We start from the raw sequence: 22,311 nt of genomic DNA, 5'->3' as shown, positions 1-22,311 counted from the left end.
TTGTAATTTTTGCGTACAGTTTTTACCTCATGAGTTGGTACATAAAATGTGCATTGACATGGTAATAGAATCTTCTTATTATTGTGATGAATATGATTAGAAAACATTACAAAATTAAAATAAAATGCGGCCAATCTTCTCACTGAGGCAGATCAAATTAGGCTATAATTCTTTTTTTTTTGACGTGACAACGTCCTATAATTCGATAAAGCCGGCTACACGCACGAAAAAACATGACTCATGCGGCGTTACCTCGCTCTGAGGCGTTCCAAGGCTTGAAGTGCAAGCGAGAGCGCGGAACGAGCGACAAAGAAGCACAATCGGACGTTGTCACGTTCAACTATCGTCAGTAAACCGACTTTGCAGACAATTATTTTTTTTGTGTCTCCTAAAATTATAATTATTATTCTATTATATTAGAGGCATAAACTTTTATTTCTTCTTCATAATATTATTAAGAGAGATTACATAATATTAGGTATTTAATATTTTTTATATTATAAATCGAACGACAGCGGCTCTAAGTAGAAATTAAATAAAAAGATATTTGAAATTTAGTTAAAATAGTGACTGAGTCAACAAAATTAGGCATATTATAAACATAGCTGTTCAGTTAAGTAGTTTATATTAAATAGGTTAACGCAAAAAAACATAATTACCCGACTTATCCCAATATTCTAATCACATTCTAATTCTAATAATGTTCACCAAATGTTCACTTTCCGTTTATATTTTATCTGTACCCTTTGAAATTTTTAATTGGCAACACCAAGCTATCGTCGTCAAAAAAAAAGAAAAATGCCGCTGCAAAAAAGAAACGTAATGATAAAGGTATTTTGATAATAATTTTAAATAGCAAAATCATTACGCCATAATCGACTTAGTTGTGATAATAGTTAAAATAACTCAATAGCCGAAGCACCAAAATCTGCTCAAATGTTGAACAATAAACGATAAGTTGTGTTCTAGGTTGGTTTCCTGCGTTGACAGTGGAATTCGCGTATTTTCTTTTGTATAATAAGAATTTACAAATAAGATGTTTGAAATGGTAAGTAAAATCATTAGACATGAAATCAATCGATTGAGCAAACGTTAATATTAATTAATATCTTCTTTATTTTAGAATACGGCGGAACCAATGCAAGTGGACGTTCCACTTGAGGACAATGAAAATAATGAAACAGAATGCTATGTGGTCGAGAACCCTACATTAGATCTAGAAACCTATGCTGCCTCGTATACCGGCTTTGCGAAGTTGTACAGATTAATGTTCGTAGCAGACCACTGTCCGTCGTTAAGATTAGAAGCCCTTAAAATGGCTATATCATATGTAATGACCACCTATAATGTAAGTCTTTATCAAACACTTCATAAAAAGCTTGCAGAAGCAATTGCAACATCTGGACTCCCCGATGTTGCTGTACAAATGGGCTCTCAAGATATCCCAGTTCTTGACACCATGTGGGTTGAGTCAAAAACCAAAAAGGCTGCCATCAAGTTGGAAAAATTAGATACAGATTTAAAAAATTACAAAACAAATTCTATAAAGGAAAGTATCAGAAGAGGACATGATGATCTTGGAGATCATTACCTAGACTGTGGTGATTTGACAAGCGCACTCAAATGCTATTCAAGAGCAAGAGATTACTGTACAAGTGGTAAACACATAATCATGATGTGTCTCAATGTAGTTAAGGTGTCTGTATATTTGCAAAATTGGGCTCATGTGCTCAACTATGTTTCCAAAGCAGAGAGTACACCAGACTTCAATGAAGCGCCTGGAAAAGATTCCAATCAGGCTATATTAACTCGCTTAAAATGTGCTGCTGGGCTTGCAGAACTTGCTACAAAGAAATATAAATCTGCAGCAAAACACTTTCTAGCAGCAAGTATTGACCATTGTGATTACCCCGAACTTCTTAGCAGCAACAATGTTGCAGTCTATGGAGGCCTGTGTGCGCTTGCTACTTTTGATCGTTCTGAATTACAGAAGCAAGTTATAGTTAGTAGTTCTTTTAAATTATTTTTAGAACTAGAACCACAATTACGTGACATAATTTTTAAGTTCTATGAATCTAAATATGCTTCCTGCTTAAGATTACTAGATGAGATAAGAGACAATTTGCTCTTAGATATGTATTTAGCGCCTCATTTAAATTCTCTTTATATGCAAATAAGGAACAGGGCATTAATTCAGTACTTTAGTCCATATCTCTCAGCGGACATGCGCCTTATGGCTGCCGCTTTTAACCGGACAGTTAATGCTCTCGAAGATGAACTGATGCAGTTGATTCTGGAAGGCCAAATACAAGCTCGCATTGATTCACACAATAAAATATTGTATGCTAAAGATGTAGATCAGAGAAGTACCACATTTGAAAAGAGTTTAGCAATGGGCAAAGAATACCAACGAAGAACTTCTATGTTGATTTTACGTGCTGCCATGATAAAAAATCAAATACATGTCAAGGTAAATATTACTTCTCTTAATTAGACACTTCAATATAATTAACAATGAAATGGTCATTTAGGTGTTATGGATGTTGGAGAGATCTCATAGATATAATTTAATTTTAAGTCATATGAATTCAATATTCATTACAGTATCTAGTTTAACTCAAAATTGTATAACATATTTGTAAATAATATAACAATTTCATGACACTGAAAACTATTAAACTAATTTTATATGGAAATGGTTGGTTTTCTCTTTGCCTCATGTTTAAATTTCTATTTTCATTTATTTTTTGTTGCTTCTTTTGATCCTCAAGCCTGTTATTATTTTAAGTATCATTCAAATTGAGCATTGAATTGAAAATAATATATATTTCATCAATATATAGTACATGATTAATTACCACAAAGTATCCAGAATAAAAAAGAATTACATATATTGAGAGTCAAATAAGAAACCTATTACATTTCATTACATTTTAAACTAACATTGAGATATACAGATAAATATTAAAACTACATTCAGGAACTAGTTTCAGATATATTATCACATTTTAAAGCACAAAAAATTAATAATTATTGTTTTGACATATATAAATCTGTGATCTCTGTCTAAAGACTTATAAAATAATATATTGTAAGAAAATTATGGTTTAATTTCAGAATATTGGTCGAGACAGTGGACCACAAGGGGGTGAAGCACCAGGCTCCAGTACAAGTCTCACTACTCGCACTTTTGAACCAGTCATAGCCTTGTGATGAAATACCTCTTGTGATGTAGTCAACATATTACTTTTTACATTTACATGGCAATTTGAAAAGATTATACCCAAGACAACTGTCTTCTTTGTAAAAAAGCTGTTTTTAGTAATAATGCATTTACTTTGTTACACACAAACTTTGCTCATGGGATAATCTTATATCCTTTTTATGCCCAAATATTGTTTACGTTACTACTTTAAGAAGTTCTTAGTGAAAAGGGTGTAATGGCCATGCTATCTGCTGTTTATTATAAGGAAAATGTTTTTATCACCGAGTAAAACACTAAAAACTGGTGCAAGCATTAATTGCAACATTGTTTATACAGAATTATTCTATGTAACCGCAAGATATGTCTACGTAATTTTTAATAATATTAAAAAAGTAAATGCAACTTGAGTTTTAATCACTTTTACATTTTTATACAGAAATTGCTTAACTTTCTAACGTTTAAGCCTGTAAAGTACTTTAATTAGCAATAAGTAATGGTAAAATAACATATACTACCTACCAAATATTTTATTATTCATTGCAATACCAAAAAAATATATAATTTTGCTTGTTTATTTTAAGCATTTTTATATGATGTACCTGAAAATTTTAACTAATGTCTAATAATGCTAAGCAATATTGATCAGTTGTTGTCAATTGACATTTTATGTATAATAACTTTACGCAGACTAGTAGTTCGCTCCGGCTACGCACGTGGTTCATATTATTTTTATTTATTGGCCTATAGAACTCAAGGTTCATATACAAAGCCAACGGAAAAAATGTTTTTGTGATCGGTCCAATCGTTTCTGATATTAGCGCATTCAAACAAACTCTTCACCTTTACATTAATTATTATAGATATCTTATCAAATCTATCCTATAGATCTGTTACTTGCTATTCAGACAAATAACAAATGCTGATTATAGTTGTAGATAATGCGTTCGTAACTTTATCGGTCTGTTTATAACACCTAAAACACTAAACCTATTTTGATGAAATTTGTAACAGAGATAGTCTCTGAAGCGATAATATAAAGTGCAATAACTAATATATAGGTACACTATAGTGTTGCAACTTGCAATTTAACACTAAATAGAACAATGCCTGTCGTCGTATTCCTGCATTGCTCTGTCCCGAATATCATAAAGAGTGGATCCACGCGACAATAACACAGACAATAAGCTAGTCAGCCGACACGAGCTGGCAGACAAGGAAATGAATAAAAATATTACTCTATTTCATTTCATTTGTTTTAATGTTATGTACGTAGTTTTTGTTTTTATTTTCATTCAGAAAACTCTCACTGGCGTGTAAAGCATTCAGCCATGAATTTATAAAATTAAAAATATAAATAACTTGTTTTGGTTTAGGTATTTATTTAAAAATTATTTCATATTTAACAGTCTTTTTCACTGCATGATATTGGTTGCAGGCAAGTTGGACAGCTTCCGTTTATCACGCCGAATGCCGGTGGACGACCTCCTTCACATGCAACAAGCCACTAAAACAATTTATATATATTATGTTATTAATTTAATTAATTACCTACATTTATGAGCAGAAAACTATGAACCAATTATATCTATATAATATATAAAACTCAAAGGTGACTGATATAGTGATCTATCAACGCACAGCCCAAACCAATGGACGTTTCCTTTTGGCATGCAGGTAGATGTTAGGACGTAGGCATCCGCTAAGAAAGGATTTCCCGAAATTCTTGCGGGAATGGGGAAAAACGCGGATGCACGTACAAAGTCGTGGGCGGAAGCTAGTTGCAAAATAAAACTACTAAAACATCTGGCAACACTACATAAAGTAGGGGTAAGGAAATATTACACCTTTAAAGAGGTTTTTTTTTATTTAAAATTTTCCTCAAATTTAGCCTGATTTTTATATTTTTAAATAATTGTGTACCTTTACTTCACAATATTAATAGGCAATCTACCTGGAATAAACAATTTTTATGAAAGTACACATCACAGTTCATATTTTGACATAAAGGTTGTGGCAGTCCTGGGTAATCTGGTAGTTGAGCACAAAAGCATATTCCACATATAGGGCCAGTTGCATCTTCTGAACCTTGTTTACCAGGATCTACTGGTAACGAGTTAGGTGATCCTGATTGATTGTTGATATCTAAAACAGTCAAAGTACAAATGATGATTCTTTAAATATTTACTAGTATTACATACTATGCTGATTTTTTATTCACATTTTATGATTCAACCTTATTGGCGGCTCGGAACATTGTATGGTCTGATGTGCAGAAAACTATTTTAGATATTAGTGGGAAACATGTCTGCACAAATGTGTACTAGCAGTTAACTTCCAACCTGCCATTAAGTTTGAATCAAACTGTACTAGCTAGAATAGATACTATTCATTCAAGAGTATGTTTGCCTAATAAAATGTGTCCCATCAAAATTGCTGAATTAAAATAAGATCTTACCAAATATTGCAAATATGTTTTCAACAATATTCTTATCTTGGTCCCAAGTCAATAAACCTTTTTGTAACTTGTCTTGCCACATTTCAGACTGGCCAATCAAATGTACATTTGTTGCTGAACCATCTGGAGTAACTTCAACATGTAGCCAAGTTTTGTCATCTGGATAAAATTCAATTTTCAATACATACAGTGTAAACTCTATATAACGACACTCCATTTAACGTCAAACTCCGTATAACGTCAAGATTTCTCGACTTTGGTTGGTTTATATTGTTGTCTATACAATAATACACTCCATATAGCATCACGCTCACTCTAATTAACGACCACAATAAGACATTACAACTAGGAACTAGGACTAGGAAGTACTGACTAAGTTGCCGAAATCAATGAAAATGTAGTTGTTTACATTCTTTTTTACTGACATACCGAAGATTCTCAGAAATGCAGTCTCAGTATTTTTCTACAAAAATAAAGAAAAAATTCTGCATGCCGAAGAAGATGGACGATCTGCCAAAAAATTGAAGAAACCTCAATATGAAGACCTTGATCAAGCGATGATAACATGGTTTCATAGGCAATGTCAAAATAATATTCCTGTCTCTGGACCAATCATGCAATTTTCCCTTTCTCTCCATTTAACGACCACTCTCTATAACGTCGAAAAATGCACGGTCCCTTAAGTGACGTTATATAGAGTTTACACTGAATATGTAATTTAATAAATGAATGATTCCATATAATAAATGAATGAAAAACTCAAACCAATTCGTATATTTCTATAATCATCCTTGAATAATGGTTTAATGGGCTCCATAACAACGCAATGTTGATCTATATTTTCTAATTCATTGAAATAGTTTTGCAAATTACTTGTATGCTTTAAAAAGGCTGTAATTACATCTTCAATTGTGTTATAAATTTGCTCCTTGAATATACTACTAGGAAGATCCACTGAAATTATTCGTAACTTCTTAGCACCGTCATACCTCAAATAAATCTCGTGTTTTCTGAAATCACTATCGTTCACAGTACATTTTATATCCCTAAGCGTTTTCCCAAATGCGATGTTAATGTTTTCAGTCAACTTTTTTATTTCTTCCAAAAACGTCAAGTCTATCAATGTTGAAGATATTGATTCTAAAGTATTATCTTGTAAATCTGGGAATACCTCAAATAGATCTTCTAATAATTTGGGCAAAGTATTGTGCTCATTACTTTTGATTAAGCGGTGGATGCAATTAAGCTCTTTACCCATGTTGCAGATTTGTATGTAATTTTATTCAATAGCACATTATAATTTAGATATATAAATGTGTAAAAGTGAAATATAGAATTGCACTAGAAAAAGTATTTTATTTATAAGAATTATCTGCTATTGAAGTTTATATTTTTGCACAAAAACTTGACAAAAACGCTCAAATCTCAACTGACAAGTCAAGTGTGTCAAGTGTCAGTGTCAGTTTGAACTTTGAACCTTTGGCACATTTTTTTAAAAAATTTGTGATAAACCTACTAGGCCGGAAGATACTGACACAAAATTTTGGGTCATTTGTAACAGGATGCCAGTTCTGCAGGGGTCATAGTACGCAATGACAAAAAGAAAAATTATGGTCAGAACGCTGGTACCGGGGGACGAGTTCGACTGAACGCGTGAGCGTTAGTCGAACTCGTCGGATAAATTACGGAAGTCAAACGATTTGTAACACAAAAATTTTAGGATAGCGCATAAACAAGAAGTAGGCGGTAGTGTCATGCCATACTTTTCCGGTGTGACTTACAGCCCGCCATACGGACGTGGATGCGTTGATTAAAAAAATGGTTGTCTGTAAACTCGGTTTACTGACGATAGTTGAACGTGACAACGTCTTAAGGCCGATTGTGCTTCTTTGTCGCTCGTTCCGCGCTCTCGCTTGCACTTCAAACCTTACATGGAACGCCTCAGAGCGAGTTAACGCCGCATGAGTCATGTTTTTTCGTGCGTGCAGCCGGATCTATCGAATTATAAGACGTTGTCACGTCAAAAAAACAATTCAACCATTTGTACTAGGCTAATTTTTGCACAGGCAATCATCGTCCTGCAGCCATGTACGAAAATCGCCATGCCATACTTTTCAGACAGTCCAAATGGTCGCCATACCTACGTTCTGACCATCATTTTTCTTTTTGTTTTTGTCATTGCGTATTAAGACCCCTGTAGAACCGCCATCCTGTTACAAATGACCTAAAGTTGTGTGTCAGTATCTCCCGGCCTATACAAAAAATACGTCGTGCGCTGTTGTTGGTTTGTCACACAGAGCCGGTATAAACTCAAACTCTAACTCAAAACTCAAACTCAAACATTTATTTATTCAATTAGACTTCTTCGAGAAGCACTTTTGAAACGTCAATACATATTTTTAAAATTTACCACCGATTCGGAAAGCAGTATATGTATAGGTTTGCTACAACCACAAAATACTTAAATTTGGTGCAATGGCTCCAAACAAATTTATGGAACTTTAAATATTGAATATTACAAGTACATCTACACTAATATTATAAAGAGGAAAACTTTGTTTGTTTGTTTGATTGTAATGAATAGGCTCATAAACTACTGGACCGATTTTGATGAAATTTGGCACAGATAATCTTTAGACCCTGAGAAAGAACATAGGCTACCTTTTATTGCGAAATATGTACCACGGGTGAAGCCGGGGCGGCCGCTAGTATGTTATAAATCAGTTCCTTTTACTGACGGCAGGGGCGCTTTTCAAATTCCCATCTCGATAACGATACGAACACATCGCGCTTCAGCATCTAGCAAAATTATATTATCGTCGTAAGATTTTGCAAACAATAAAATACACCAGTGAGATTTCGTCTTAAAAGAACAAAAAAAACTTTTAAATTTAGTGCCTAACTTAACACATACAACGATTGTTTCTTGACAATTCGACACAGAACCACAATATTACAATATTTTCTATTGCAATAATGTGACAGAGCGGTGTACATATTGAACGTAAACAGTGTATTACTTTCCTCTGGCTCTATCAGAGTAAAGCGCACCCATATGGGTGTGCTTGCATACAAAATGATCCGTTTCCGGTTCCGACCTTATCAGTTGTCTAGAATCCATCACCAACAAACAAATTAAGCTATAATTGCTAATGCACTTATTACACTACACTGAATTTAAGAGCTCTTTTACTAACGATTGCTGAATGATACGTGTCCCGTGATATCTACTAATACCTTACGTAACTAGCTTTCCGCCGGCGGCTCCGCCCGCGGTTTCAACGAAAAACTCGCATAGTTCCCGTTCCCGTGGAATTTCCGGGATAAAACCTATCCTATATTACTCGTGGATAATGTAGCTTTCGAATGGTGAAAGAATTTTTAAAATCAGTCCAGTAGTTTATGAGCCTATTCATTACAATCAAACAAACAAAGTTTTCCTCTTTATAATATTAGTGTAGATAACTTTTTTTAATGATACGTCCTCAATTCTCATTCAATGAGCGCTAACACTTTATGTCCGCGTACGCGGGGAATTTTATTTGTTTGTCACGAAAATAAGGCGCAGCGATCCTAGCTTAATTTATTATAAGGTATTAGGTATTATAAATGAAAGAATTGTTATTTTTTCTACTATTTCATTTTATTTTCTAATAAAATTCATTAAAATTGTAGATAAGATCGAAAAGTCGAAAGTGCGAAGTCAGAACAACTATAAACAACACTTCCCAATTTATGTAAAAAAAATAAGTGTTTATTTTAAGTTTCAAATTGCTTTAACAACTTTCATCTACTTTCTAATATCAACGATCATGATAGAATAAAAACAACAGAGTTGAAAGTCTTACATAATTAAACTAGGTAATTAAAAAAGTCACTACAAAAATATGCATAAGTAAACTGTAAAACATTCATACAAATCTAGGTACTACTTATTCTATAAAATATAAGTTATTATTACATTTATTGCCGCATTAAAAATTTTACCGTCAATAAATTAAAATAAATAAAAATGTACTTTTCCATTAAAAAATGGGGCTCGAATTTAAATGACAAATTAAAAAAATATAAGTATACTAATCATAAATATTTTAAATAAGTACCTACACATACAACATGAAGACATTTTCAATTGAAAAGATTAATATGTATCTGAATTAATTTTTCAGGTACTTAGTACTTATCTACAACAGGAGGATCATTATCATTATACATTTCATAGTATAAAAAATCTGTGATCTTTCATAATACCACCAGTTTTTATACTTTGTCAAAATTCTACAATATCTCATAATTGAGCATAATACCAAGTCCAACATACACATTGTATAAAATATACAGTTTAAAAAAAATAATGCAATTATTTCATTATAATTATTAAAATTTTGTCAATTTACTATTATTATGCTATAACATTAAAGATCATGAATATATAACTAATATTGTGCCTATAAAACTATTATGTAGGGTCTGATTGCAGAGGTCTAACCAGTTTAATTTCAACCTTCACCATGTCATCTCCCTTATTCATTTCCACTTGTAGTGTAGAAAACACACTAATGGTTTGTTTCACTTCAGGTAGATCATCTGTGGCTTTCCATGTCAATTCCATCTTGGATAATTTCATGCCTGCCTCATTTTTTATACATTTATATTCCCCTGGGAAATCCTGAAATATTTAAAATGTTTCAATATAAAAAAGCTTCTTTATGTTTATAAAAAAAATTAAAAATACATAAAGCTAGAAATAAGAAACACATTTAAAGTTTTGAAGAAAAATTAAAACACACTAGAAATGATTAGAAATGCATTTTTTCTCATTTAACTGTTTAAATTCTGATGATAGGATCAATAATTCATTCGTGTTTAAATTTTATGGAAAGTCAGGCAAAATAAACTTATATCCAAATGCAAAATGGATTGCTAAGTAAACCATATTATCAAATAAAATTTCACATATTATACTCCTAGAGGTCATTGACATTCATATTTTTAGATGGATTGCTTATAGCTTGGCTGCAACTGCTGTACCGCGCCCTATAGGTATGTGCGGTGAAGCGGGGACAGAGTAAGAAAGAGCATGAGTTAGAAGTTATAAAGAAATGGAACAGTCTGCAGTCTCCCCCGCCTCGCCGCGCACATACCTAAAGCGCGGTACAGCGGTTGTGATCAAGCTAGTTTTTTTCTTTTCATAAAAAGGTGATCAAATTAAAATCAGTCTTACATTATTGAAAAATATTCTTCTGTTTAGGCTCATAGCAACGATAATGACATCTATGTACTTTTCTCGAACTTCAACAACAACTGCTTCAGTTGTCACAGGAGAATGCATCGCAATATATTTCAGAATATATAATTCCGTAGACAATTCGCCAGCTTTTTTAGCATTGTATTTTTGTTTATTGCATTGTGCGGCCACCATTCTGACTTTGTCAACTTCCCACTTGGGCACTTCTCTGTATTTAATACTAGCTGATAATAACCTGATAATAGTCAAATGTAATATTAAAGCTCAATACTTATTATAATTAGTCATCTTTATTTAACATTTGTGTAACATATTAGAGTTCAATCATTATTTTATATCTAATAGAACACCCGTTTATCTAGTTTCATGAGAAATTGCTTTGATGATGAATTTTAATCAAACATTAGCTAAAATTAATAAAAAAAAACAATTTTAAGTGAGGTCTGATTTTAGAGCATTTGCAGTCTGGACAACAAATTAGAAACAGCAAGTTATGAGTGTTCCAAAATCAAAACCTGTTGAAATGTCGCCAATATTTTTTTTCTACAAATATTTGCACTGTTGTAATCATTACTAATATTATAAAGCTGAAGAGTTTATTTGTACGCACTAATCTCAGGACCTACTGGTCCGGTTTGAAAAATTATTTTGGTGTTAGATAGCTTATTTAGCAAGAAAGGCTATAAGGCTATATCACGCTAAGACCAACAGGAGCGGAGCTACGCGGGTAAAACCGCGGGGCACAGCTAGTTAGAAATAATTAAACATTCACTACTGTTTATAATCTACAATAACAATATTTAAGCAGTAATAAATAAACACAATGTCATATATTATTCAATATTGATTTTATCTTACCTATGAACCATTATATCTGCATATCTCCTAATGGGACTTGTAAAATGTGTATATAATGGAACATTCAACGCATAATGATGGAAGTCTTCTTCATATCCACCAGCACAAAAATATTTCGCTCTTGCCATTGGTTTTGTACACAACATACTTAAAACCATTGCTTTTCCTTTATCAGTGTTAGAGGGACCTACATATGGTAGAAGTGACCTTTGCAAATCACCAGCAGATGATATCTCAATGTCTATGCCCATAGGTTTTAGAGATTTTTCCAACTGGCGTAACATGTAACCACTTGGTTCTGGATGACACCTTAAAAATGCTAATTGAGGATAATCTTCGTATATTCTTTGAGCAACAGACATATTTGCAAGTAACATAAATTCCTCAATGAGCTGATGGCTTTCTTTACTTTCATAAATCCAAAAAGACTCTGGCATTCCATCTTTAGGGCTCAAGTGGAAAGATACTTTGGGTTGATCAATTCTAAGTGCTCCACCGTCAAATCGTCGCCTCCTTAAAATAGATGCTATCTTACCCATATTTCTTATTGTTTCCTTCACATCTGCATGTTTAAAGTCATTGTACATTTCTGGCAAGTTTAATTCAGCGTCATCTTTATTTTCAAGAACAGCCTGTGCATGTTCATAAGCTAGCTGACAACAAGAATGAATAATAGTTTTACTAAATCTTGTACTCAAAACTTGAGCATCATCTGTTATCTCCCAAAATATAGAAAAAGCAAGTTTATCTACTCCAGGAAATAAAGAACAAAGCATACAAAGTTCATCAGGTAACATGTGATATGCTTTTTCAACCATATACACTGTAGTTGCCTTTTCAGCAACTTTTTCATCAAGTATAGTGTTTTCTGTTAAGAAATGTGATACATCAGATATATGCACACCTATTTCATAATTACCATTTTCCAGGACCCTACAAGAAACAGCATCATCAATATCACGGCAGTTATGGGGGTCAATACTGAAAATACATAACTTTCGACAATCTTCTCTCAGTTTAATTTCCTCTTCTGGTATAACATAATCTAGATGAGGATACAAATGCTTCACTTCTGAACCAAAAGGTGTGACATCTAAGTCAGTTTGTGCTAAAATTGCTTTAGTTTCTGATTGCATGTCTCCTGACACACCAATGTTGCACACTATTTTACCTATAGCAAATCTTGTATCAAACCACTCTATTATTTTGGCTAGAAAGAGTGTATTTTCGTAGCTTTTTGAATCATTATAAAAGTTATCTGGCCAATATGTGCACGGTATATTTAATCTAGGCATTCTAAAATCCCTAGGAACTAGAAGAGCCCTTTGTCTATTTTTATCTGGCATCAACTTTAATGTTCCAATGCAATTGCGTAAATGGACTCTTTCCTTTATATACACAACTTTGCCTTTTTTTTGTTTGTTTTCATCTTTATTTTCTTCTGAGTCAGTGTCGATGAATTGTACAATTACAACATCGCCTTCAAGGGCACGATTTCTATTTTTTACTCCTTCTATTAAAACATCTTGCTCACTACGATCATGACTTGAAACATATGCATGTTGAAATTGTTTTGGATTAATACGTAACACTCCTTCCAAAAGTGTGTTATTTTCCAAGCCTTGTTCCACATCTTCTTGAGACATATAATTTTCAAATTTTTGATCAGAACTCTTTTGGTCTTTTTTACCATTTGTACGGTTTGGGGTGACTTGTTGGGAAGACAAGTTTTTGATTTCATTAAAATACATAGCATTGATGGGTCCATAATGCATATTTCTCTGCATATTAAAATTTCTGCCCGCATTTACTGAGTGATTTAATAAAGGGTGTTGCATGACGTTTTGCAAGAATTTTGGAGAATGTAAATTTGATTGAATATATGGTGAATTTGGAAAACTGATAGGGCTAAGATGCATGTTTCCAGGTACTGATGGAGAGTTGGGAGCACTTGATGTCTGTCTATAATGATTAAATAATTGCTGGGTAGTAACATTTTGCGCAAATTGGAACTGCGGATGATGTGAGAGATTTTCTAGATACCTGGCATTAGCTGTAGCATATAATGGGATGACTTGTTGTACAAAGTAATCATTTACCGTATTAGTTCGCTGTGAATTCGCGTGATCTTGGTTTTTGGAAGAAACATGCAACTGAGACAATCTCCCATTTATTGTTTTGGATACATCTTTATTCTTTTTTTTTGCATTATTTTTTGTGTCCTGTACACCGCCTTGAGATTTCGGTACTTGGTTTGTAACTTCTTGCGAAGTAGATGGACGTAATTCAAGGGACTCACCGTCTCCTGGAGTGAATCTTGCTTCAGAGTTTGAGTGCAAGCTTACATTTGGTGAAGGTATTTGTAATTTCTTTAATTTTTCACGCTTACGGGCATTTTTCTTTTTTGGCGTTCCGACATTATTTTGCAATTTTGTATCAGCACTCACAGCATTACTTTCACTTGCATTGTTCTTATGATTGATTTGTGTTGTGTTGTCTTGAAGTTCATTGTTATCACTTGCATTCGTGCTCATTTCGTCGCAGGAAGTTTGATGTTTCGATGTTGGTTTACTATCATCATTCAAAGTAACAGCTGGAGGAGAAGATGTGGATAGCATAATCAGTGAAAACTATTTTAATTTAAAACTGTTTAATTTATCGTCAAAAATACATGTACAGCTGCACTTACGTGCTAAATAGTAAACAGGGTAAACCTGAGGGCATAGCCTGAGGGGTAAACAGAATCTATAAAGTTAAATCATAGATTATAGAGAACATACTAAGTTCCCCAGTCATGGTTACAGCTTATTAAATACAATTTTAAAACAAATCACCGATGATTTATAGTGATAATTAAATTATATTATTTTATATCATTCGAGGTAAATCTCGAAAGAACTCTTGTGAAAGGAATAACAGATTCAACATCAATATATCTAACAAGTGAAGTGAATTCGTTAGGATGTTCAGTTTATTTAAAACTTCTACGCCAAGCCTTTTCAACGATTTCTCATGAAAACACGTTTTTTAGGATGATCCTGATCCTGGCCTGGCCGAATTTGGCCAAAACCTTGAAATGTTCTGTGCGGGTAGCATTGTACAGTGATTAACAGATAGTATTATATTATCTGTGACTGTACTGCTGTTGTCTGTCGCCCCAGAGCAAATAATATATTATCTGTCGCCTGACGGCCTTTATGAGCCTGTCAAAGTTAATTATTATTGTCAATATTTGTCATAAATCGTGCACGGTGCATGAGCGAAATTCATATTTTGTGCTTGAGATAATTTCGCACATTGTTTTATTTAGATGAAAGGATTGTTATTTAATTTTTGTGTTATTGAAGTTTGATTGAGGAGTGAGCGTGAATTTTAAATCAATACTATAACGAATTAAAAATCTAATGTTTATTTAGAATTGAGTTAAATTGCGAAGAAAAATAATGAAGTTAATAACACATAACATGCTTACTTCGAAATGTTTAAAAGGTGTAGTTACTGGGTATCCACTTGCTATAAATGCAACTAATATTAAAATAACAGAAGTCGATTTCAATCCTGAATTCATTACTCGCATAATACCTAAACTAGATTGGGAAGTTCTGTGGAGAGCAGCCGACAGTATTGGACACAGTGATGGCCTTCCTCAAACAGTTGAACCAAAATTTGAAGAAAATAGTGAATTCTTAAAAAAGGTTCACAAAGTTTTACTTGAAATAGAAATAGAAGAAGGGAATTTAGTTTGTCCAGAATCAGGCAGAAGATTTCCAATATCAAAAGGGATACCAAATATGTTACTTACTGAAGCTGAAGTGCAATAAATGTGATTTAAGTTAAATTTGTAAAATTTTTATTAAAGATCTATCAATAACCCTGCTTGAGGCTTTGCCTCACACTATAGTTTAAACCCTATTTAAATAATATAATATTTTTCAACAAACTATTGCAATGTTGCAGTAGTTACCTATTTTTTGAAAAAATAAAATATGCTGTGTTAAAATATTTGATTGTTTCTGTTTTCAAATGCCTTTACTGGAACATAAACAATTTCTTTAGTAGACATTGAAAATGTATAATTGTTCTTTCTTTATGGTAAAATAAGGAATTTTTCTAGCTAGTCTTTATTAATAATTGCATAAACAACATAATATTAAAAATATTAGTAAGTTAAGTAGTGGTAGCTAGTTGTTAAGTACCTTGCTACCACTATCTATCTCCTATTATTATTGTTCTCACAGATCTGTCACCATCAATAATAAATAGTTTACATTTCTTTATTTTTAATACATTTTCAAAGAATTTAATGATATACACTAGCCAATTAAACAACAAAAAAATATAACTCAAAACCTTGCAAAAACATGCGATAACTTAGTATGAAATTGCACATAATATATACGTAATTAATCTGCAAAATTATGATCTGGATTTGTACTAAGCTTAAATCTACTTTTTACAGCCATAGGGCGTATTCAGAAAGAAAGCTTGAAACTTATAAGCGCTTATCGGCGCTTGTCATGTTCATATATTTTCCTGCGCGGGTTACCAGCGCTGACAAGCGCCGATAAGCGCTTATAAGTTTCAAGCTTTCTTTCTGAATACGCCCATAGGCTCTAGGTGGGTTTTTTATACTTCTAATATTATGTATATCTATACTAATATTATAAAGCCGGAGATTGTTTGATTGAACGCGCTAATCTCAGGAACTACTGGTCCGATTTGAAAAATTCTTTCATTATTAGATAGCCCATTTATTGAGGAAGGTTATAGGCTATATATCATCACGCTAAGACCAACAAGAGCGAAGCAATGCGGGTGAAACCACGGGGCACAGAAAGTATTAAATAAAACTCAAACATACTTTGATTATCATTTAATCAACAATAAATTAACATAATATTGTACATAACTGTTTGGTGGTTCTCTAAATTTATGAGAGTATGTCCAACATAAAAAATTCAACTATTTCAATCTATAATTTAAAGTTCATCCACATATGGGACAAATGCAAGGTTGCCAGCAGCTCCCATGGACATCTTGTTCCTTGTTGCATTTGAAAGGGCCTGGAAAATTAAAAAAAAATTAAATGTTACCTAAAATTTTTACAATATTAATTAATACTACACTAAAACCATCAGTTTGACTGAACACACGGGATAGATTTGCATATACATAGTATAATGTGCAATAACCTATATAAAACTGACCTTAAAATTTGTAGACTAGTATAAAATAATTTTTAATCTCAACTTTCTTTTTTATACAGAATTTTATACACAACTACAATCTGCATATTACAATTTCCATATATTTTATTCCACCACACTGTTCATTTATTTATATCTATTTATATTATTGAAATATATTCATGATAATAATATAATTATAAATCAACGATAATATCACTTCAAAAGTACCACATTTTACAAAACAAATAAACAATGACATACCTGTGATACATCACTGTTGGAAATCTGGTCAATCTCAGCAGCCAACTCAATGGGGGACTTAACAATTCCTGTATACAGGCCTTGTGCCGCTAAAGACTCTACGAGGAGGGATCCTTGGTCGGCTTCACTCAATACTTGGAGTTTAAGCTGGTTCTTGCCAGCCTTAATGGCGTCAGCAGACAGAGATGGGTTCTTCAGGAATTGGCCCACTGCTTTGACAGCCTAAAATTGAAATTATATTGTTTATCACAAGAAGCTTATGTCTAATACACTGGAGATTTCAGTATGAACATTAACTTGTAACAAGAAAATATGACCTTGAATGACGCCTGTATGTTTTTTATCCCTTTCACACTTAACTTGGCAAGTGGGTGTGAAAGGGATAAAAAAACATACAGGCGTCATTCAAGGTCATATTTTCTTGTTACAAGTTAATGTTCATACTGAAATCTCCAGTGTATTAGATATAAGCTTCTTGGTTTGACATTTACAAAGGAGCGTGTGTGCCGAGCACACGTGTCAGAAGTGAAACTACTTTGGCAAGATTCAAAGATACCAAAATCGTCGCTTAACTCCATGACGCGACCTTGAAATTTTATTCTATACACTTTTAGAGTTTCACTTCAAAAAATAATTGTATAATAACACATCTATTACTTGTTCATTAAAATTGTTTTAAGAATGTATATGAGTATATTAGATGTGATACAATCTTTGCAGAACATTTTTTGGCTAGATTGTTGTCGTATTAATAACTCAGGCCCCGGAATCACAGACACAATAGAAAATCTATGTGTTGTGGCCCGATCGGGCCGTTCAGGGCTCAATGGGTTAAGAATGTATATGAGTATATTATTATGATGTGATACAATCTTTGCAGAACATTTTTTGGCTAGATTGTTGTGTATAATAGTGTAGAAACATAAAATTTCGAAACTTCAAGAGTTATTTAAACATATAACTTACAGCGTTGGCCTCATCCTTGGGGACGGAAAGCATGACTCCAAATAATCCATTGTCGGAGTATGAAACATTGAAGCCGGCGGCCGCGAAAGGACCAACATTGCCGATCGCCTTAGCTAGTGGCGAGTTGTCGCTTCCCCATTTCGTCACTGGACCATTGCCAAGAGCTGCGCGAAAACGAAATATTTTTATAAAATTTATATTTATTTTATTCGTACATAAATATTATACAGAACACGTAATATCGCTTTGTGTATGACTGTTAAATTATTTTTTTTTCAAAATATGGAAAACATTTACAAATTTCATAAATATTATGCAATAAGTGCTTAGTAAATAATATTGTCTTAAATTACCTAACAAAAATAATATATTTTTATGATCTGTAGCTACATTGTCTTGCTTACCTTGAATGTTCTTCTCCAAACCAAAGCCAGACACACTTAATCTATACTATCTATACTAATATTATAAAGAGGAAAGGTTTGTAATTATGTATATATGTATGGTTTTCATGCATAAACTACTGGACCCATTTTGATGAAATTTGGCACAGACAATCTTTAGACCCTTAGAAAGAACATAGGCTACCTTTTATTGCGAAATATGTACCACGGGCGAAGCCGGGGCGGACCGTTAGTAAAATATAAAAGTTGAAATTACCCTTAGCAGCGACGGCAAGAGCTAGGCTTTGTTTAGAACCAGCCGGAGCACCTTGGACAGCGAGAGCTACGTGAGCTAAATCACCACCCATTTCTTTCCTAAAAAAAGATTTATTTTTGAAGTGAAAACTTCTTTAGCGGCGTTGGGTATAAAATCTTAAACTCGCGTCAGGACACGTGGCCTGATCGAAAAAGCGTAAGACGGATTTTTTTTTAAGCCCTTATATTCCGTGCGTAAGACGGATACCATTCCAAAATATCAAACATGCTGAACGTTAATAATCAAGTTTTCACTTCTGCCGGCACTCCCAGAGTGCAACCCCTCTTTTTTTTTCCAGAAAAATTGTTTGTAACCTTTTATAATGGCCAAAAGATTAAAACAACAAAAAATTATTACTGTAATGAACGAATCACTTTAAATAATCTTAGAATCAATTAGTTAGGGAGTAAAAAATATTTTTCTTATTATACAGAACAATAAGTCTGTAGAAGTAACATAAAACCAGTCTGAAGGAGTTGGTTAACATTGACATACAAAAAAAGCTAATGTAAGGGCGCTTTCATTTTATGTGTTTCGTGTTAAATATGAAATTACATTACATTTAAAATTTTACAAATAAAAATACCTCATTTCACCACCATGGTAAGCGGATTGTTCATTTGCTGCTTGGCCGGATGAAGGCAACTGTAGAGATTGAGCAACAATGCTGGCTTTTTCCTAATAAACAAATATTTGCATGAATAAAATACATAGATTATTTTTGTAATAAAATTAAGAGCTAGATTATAACATTTTTATTTTATTTTATTTATTTATTATACATTATTACATTATATTATAACATTATTATAACATTATAAGTGCTTATTTCGTGTGACATCCATACTAGTATTATAAATGCGAAAGTAACTATGTCTGTCTGTCTGTTACTCAATCACGCCTAAACTACTGAACCAATTTGCATGAACTTTGGTATGGAGATATTTTGATACCCGAGAAAGGACATAGGCTACCTTTTATTGCGAAATACGGGCGAAGCCGGGGCGGACCTCTAGTATTTAATAAATTATTGTTTGTTATTTCATGACCTACATAATAAAACCTGTTTCATTATTAACACACCTGATAGTATAATTTCCTTGTAAGCTAAATGATTTTAAAATAAACATAGCCAATTATTAATGTGCAAAAGAAATCATATTATTATTGAAGACAGAGAAAAGAGCAGAATATAGCAAACAATATACATAATTACAGAAAAAATACAAAGATATTTTAACATTATATATAAAACATGAAAATGGAATTTGCAGAACTACATATTATGCTATACACATATATGGTAACAATGGGAAATTAACATAATACAAATAGCATTATCATATCATATTTACAAATTTATTCAAATATTTACATAAAAAAATTACATTAGCTGTATACAAATTACAAACTACTACACATAAAACCATAGCCTAAATAACCAAAGCATATAAACCATCTCTATGGTTCTATAATACTGTTATTATTAGTAAGGCTAACAAACCGCTACATAATATAATGATACCTGATTTAGAAATTAAAGACTTTTTAACGGATTTTAAACGCGATTTATTCATTCTATTATTTTCCCGACGTTTCGAACACTTTACAGCGAGTGTGGTCAGGGGGAGACGGGGAGAATAAATCGCGTTTAAAATCCGTTAAAAAGTTTTTAATTTCTAAATGTATAATACTCGCATAAAATCAAACATTAGAAAATACTATGTTACCTGATTGTTGCCAACAACAACAATAGCACATCGGCTGGGGGACAGTGTGCTACCAGCAAAGTGTTGCACAGACTCAGAGCTGATGCTGCCGATCCTCTTTGGGGAGACAAATAGGGAGTTTCCAAGGCCACGGCGGTATGCAGCCTTGTGGAGGAGGTCCACAGCACGCACCTAGTCAAATATTATACAACTAATAACTACAATTTTTTTAATTTTTAACGTGATAACGTTTTTAAAATCGTTTTAGTCGGGTGACATGTTCAGAAACTTGTGTCACACCAAAACCTCACGAGCGCCATCGCAGGTATAACGAGAGAGAGACGGACCGATCTCCCGTCTCATCTCGAGCGCTGCCACCAATAAGACGTTATCACGTAAACATCTTGATCGTAAACCTACTTTTGTAAAGTTTAAAACCAATTTTTTTTAATTTAATTCAATCTAAACAAAATTGCCAGGTGAAATATTTAATTTTTTTTTGCTAATTGGTAACAATGCTATCAATAATTTGGTTATACCTGTGGTGACAAAGCAGCAATCTCATATTTCAATCGTGGAACATTGTCACTGAGTTCCCAAGGTCTAAACTCTTGGTTGGAAACAATGTTGTTCAGGTACTCAAGAGCAACATCCAAGTTTTCCTGTGTGGCCTGAAAAATAATCATTATATTATGTATTTCTTTACTTTCAATTATTGTTACTACACTGCACTAACTGCAGGCAATCAATGCATTTAAAAGTGAAAATAATGCAAGTAAAAAACATTCCAAAAAATGGGTTCATTTATTTCAATGTGTTTATATAGTTTGCTTTATGTTGCATTAATTTATGGATATACATATCATTTAATGTAAGTTACAATAAAATCTTAAGATTGGCTTTATCTGCATTATGTTTTGGAATTGTTAAATAAATATTAAACAAAACTGGAATTTTTTTTTTTTTTGTAATAAATTACATTTTTAAAAACTTACTTCAAGAGTGTAGTAGATGAACTCTCTGTCACCAGAAGCAGAGAATGTGGCTCCAATTTGAGACAATTTACGGGAAATCATAAATCCACTGGCGTTTTTGGTACTGAGGCCAGCAGCTGATCGAAGAACATGGGCAACACCCAATTCAGTTTGTGGCTCATATCGAGAACCAGCCCTGAAATAAAAAAATGAAACATTGTTGTATAATCTATCTCTCAATACTTAAGAAGAACACATATATAAGAATTTACTACTTACTTGAAGGCTATGGTCACTCTTGTAATAGGTGATCCATTGTCTACAGCAGCAATTAGTGTTTTATTGGGTAAAACATTCGACTTAACGCGAGCCTCACTGACCGCTGGGGCAGCATGAGCATATCCCCTTGTCTGGAATCAAGTAATTATGAACGAACTTATCTTCAATGCCTTTACATAACAGGGTTTGACACAAGCCAATTTGGTATATTTTGAAGAATAGATTTCCTCGACTATACATTGGTATGATTAAAACTTACCGTAACGTGGCGAATTAATGGAATAGCAAGAGCCTTCGAAGACATTTTAGATAAACTTTATATTTTACGAAATTTTTCAGGACCAATAATTGCTGCTGTCGCCTGTCAAAAAGGGACAAAGACTACAAACTAAAAGGTAAAGACTAAAGACTACAGAATAAGGTAGATAATTTAGATAAACTAGACTTACAAAATAGCACATTAATAAT

The 22,311-nt window shown here is 32.9% G+C and overlaps 5 protein-coding genes across 5 annotated transcripts; 2 read left to right on the top strand and 3 right to left on the bottom strand.

The window, feature by feature from the left end:
- The first annotated feature begins 774 nt into the window (after positions 1-774).
- Positions 775-3,607, top strand: LOC149904034 (COP9 signalosome complex subunit 1-like). The gene is given in 4 exon segments (XM_090108026.1): positions 775-1,048; positions 1,124-2,470; positions 3,118-3,204; positions 3,206-3,607. Coding segments are annotated over 4 exon segments (1,476 nt in total). The 5' UTR covers positions 775-1,036; the 3' UTR covers positions 3,236-3,607.
- A 953-nt stretch (positions 3,608-4,560) lies between these two features.
- On the bottom strand, positions 4,561-7,096 carry Fancl (E3 ubiquitin-protein ligase Fancl). Its single transcript, XM_090108162.1, has 4 exons — positions 6,426-7,096; positions 5,661-5,819; positions 5,157-5,347; positions 4,561-4,709 (listed from the first exon to the last, which is right to left on the bottom strand). The coding sequence occupies exons 1-4, from the start codon at positions 6,916-6,918 to the stop codon at positions 4,605-4,607; spliced, it is 948 nt and encodes a 315-aa protein (XP_089964288.1). The 5' UTR covers positions 6,919-7,096; the 3' UTR covers positions 4,561-4,604.
- A 2,195-nt stretch (positions 7,097-9,291) lies between these two features.
- LOC149904032 (DIS3-like exonuclease 2) lies at positions 9,292-14,466 on the bottom strand. Its single transcript, XM_090107808.1, has 3 exons — positions 11,767-14,466; positions 10,885-11,143; positions 9,292-10,329 (listed from the first exon to the last, which is right to left on the bottom strand). Exons 1-3 carry the CDS (start codon positions 14,382-14,384, stop codon positions 10,120-10,122), a joined length of 3,087 nt encoding a protein of 1,028 aa, XP_089963934.1. The 5' UTR covers positions 14,385-14,466; the 3' UTR covers positions 9,292-10,119.
- A 536-nt stretch (positions 14,467-15,002) lies between these two features.
- Positions 15,003-15,604, top strand: Trmt112 (tRNA methyltransferase subunit 11-2). Its single transcript, XM_090108020.1, has 2 exons — positions 15,003-15,125; positions 15,183-15,604. Exon 2 carries the CDS (start codon positions 15,210-15,212, stop codon positions 15,585-15,587), a length of 378 nt encoding a protein of 125 aa, XP_089964146.1. The 5' UTR covers positions 15,003-15,125; positions 15,183-15,209; the 3' UTR covers positions 15,588-15,604.
- Positions 15,605-16,624: 1,020 nt separating this feature from the next.
- Positions 16,625-22,255, bottom strand: LOC149904030 (cytochrome b-c1 complex subunit 2, mitochondrial-like). The gene is made up of 10 exons (XM_090107918.1): positions 22,103-22,255; positions 21,844-21,974; positions 21,586-21,760; positions 21,130-21,261; positions 20,612-20,782; positions 19,468-19,559; positions 18,843-18,940; positions 18,183-18,346; positions 17,217-17,438; positions 16,625-16,829 (listed from the first exon to the last, which is right to left on the bottom strand). The coding sequence occupies exons 1-10, from the start codon at positions 22,145-22,147 to the stop codon at positions 16,746-16,748; spliced, it is 1,314 nt and encodes a 437-aa protein (XP_089964044.1). The 5' UTR covers positions 22,148-22,255; the 3' UTR covers positions 16,625-16,745.
- Positions 22,256-22,311: the final 56 nt, after the last annotated feature.

Source organism: Colias eurytheme, chromosome 12, assembly GCF_061535395.1.
Source record: "Colias eurytheme isolate Ceu_HAF_F1 chromosome 12, ilColEury1 Martin Lab GWU primary, whole genome shotgun sequence".
In the NCBI taxonomy this organism is placed as follows: Eukaryota; Metazoa; Arthropoda; class Insecta; order Lepidoptera; family Pieridae; genus Colias; species Colias eurytheme.
The sequence above is the reverse complement of the archived record's forward strand: the minus strand, read 5'-3'. Positions and strand labels throughout refer to the sequence as shown.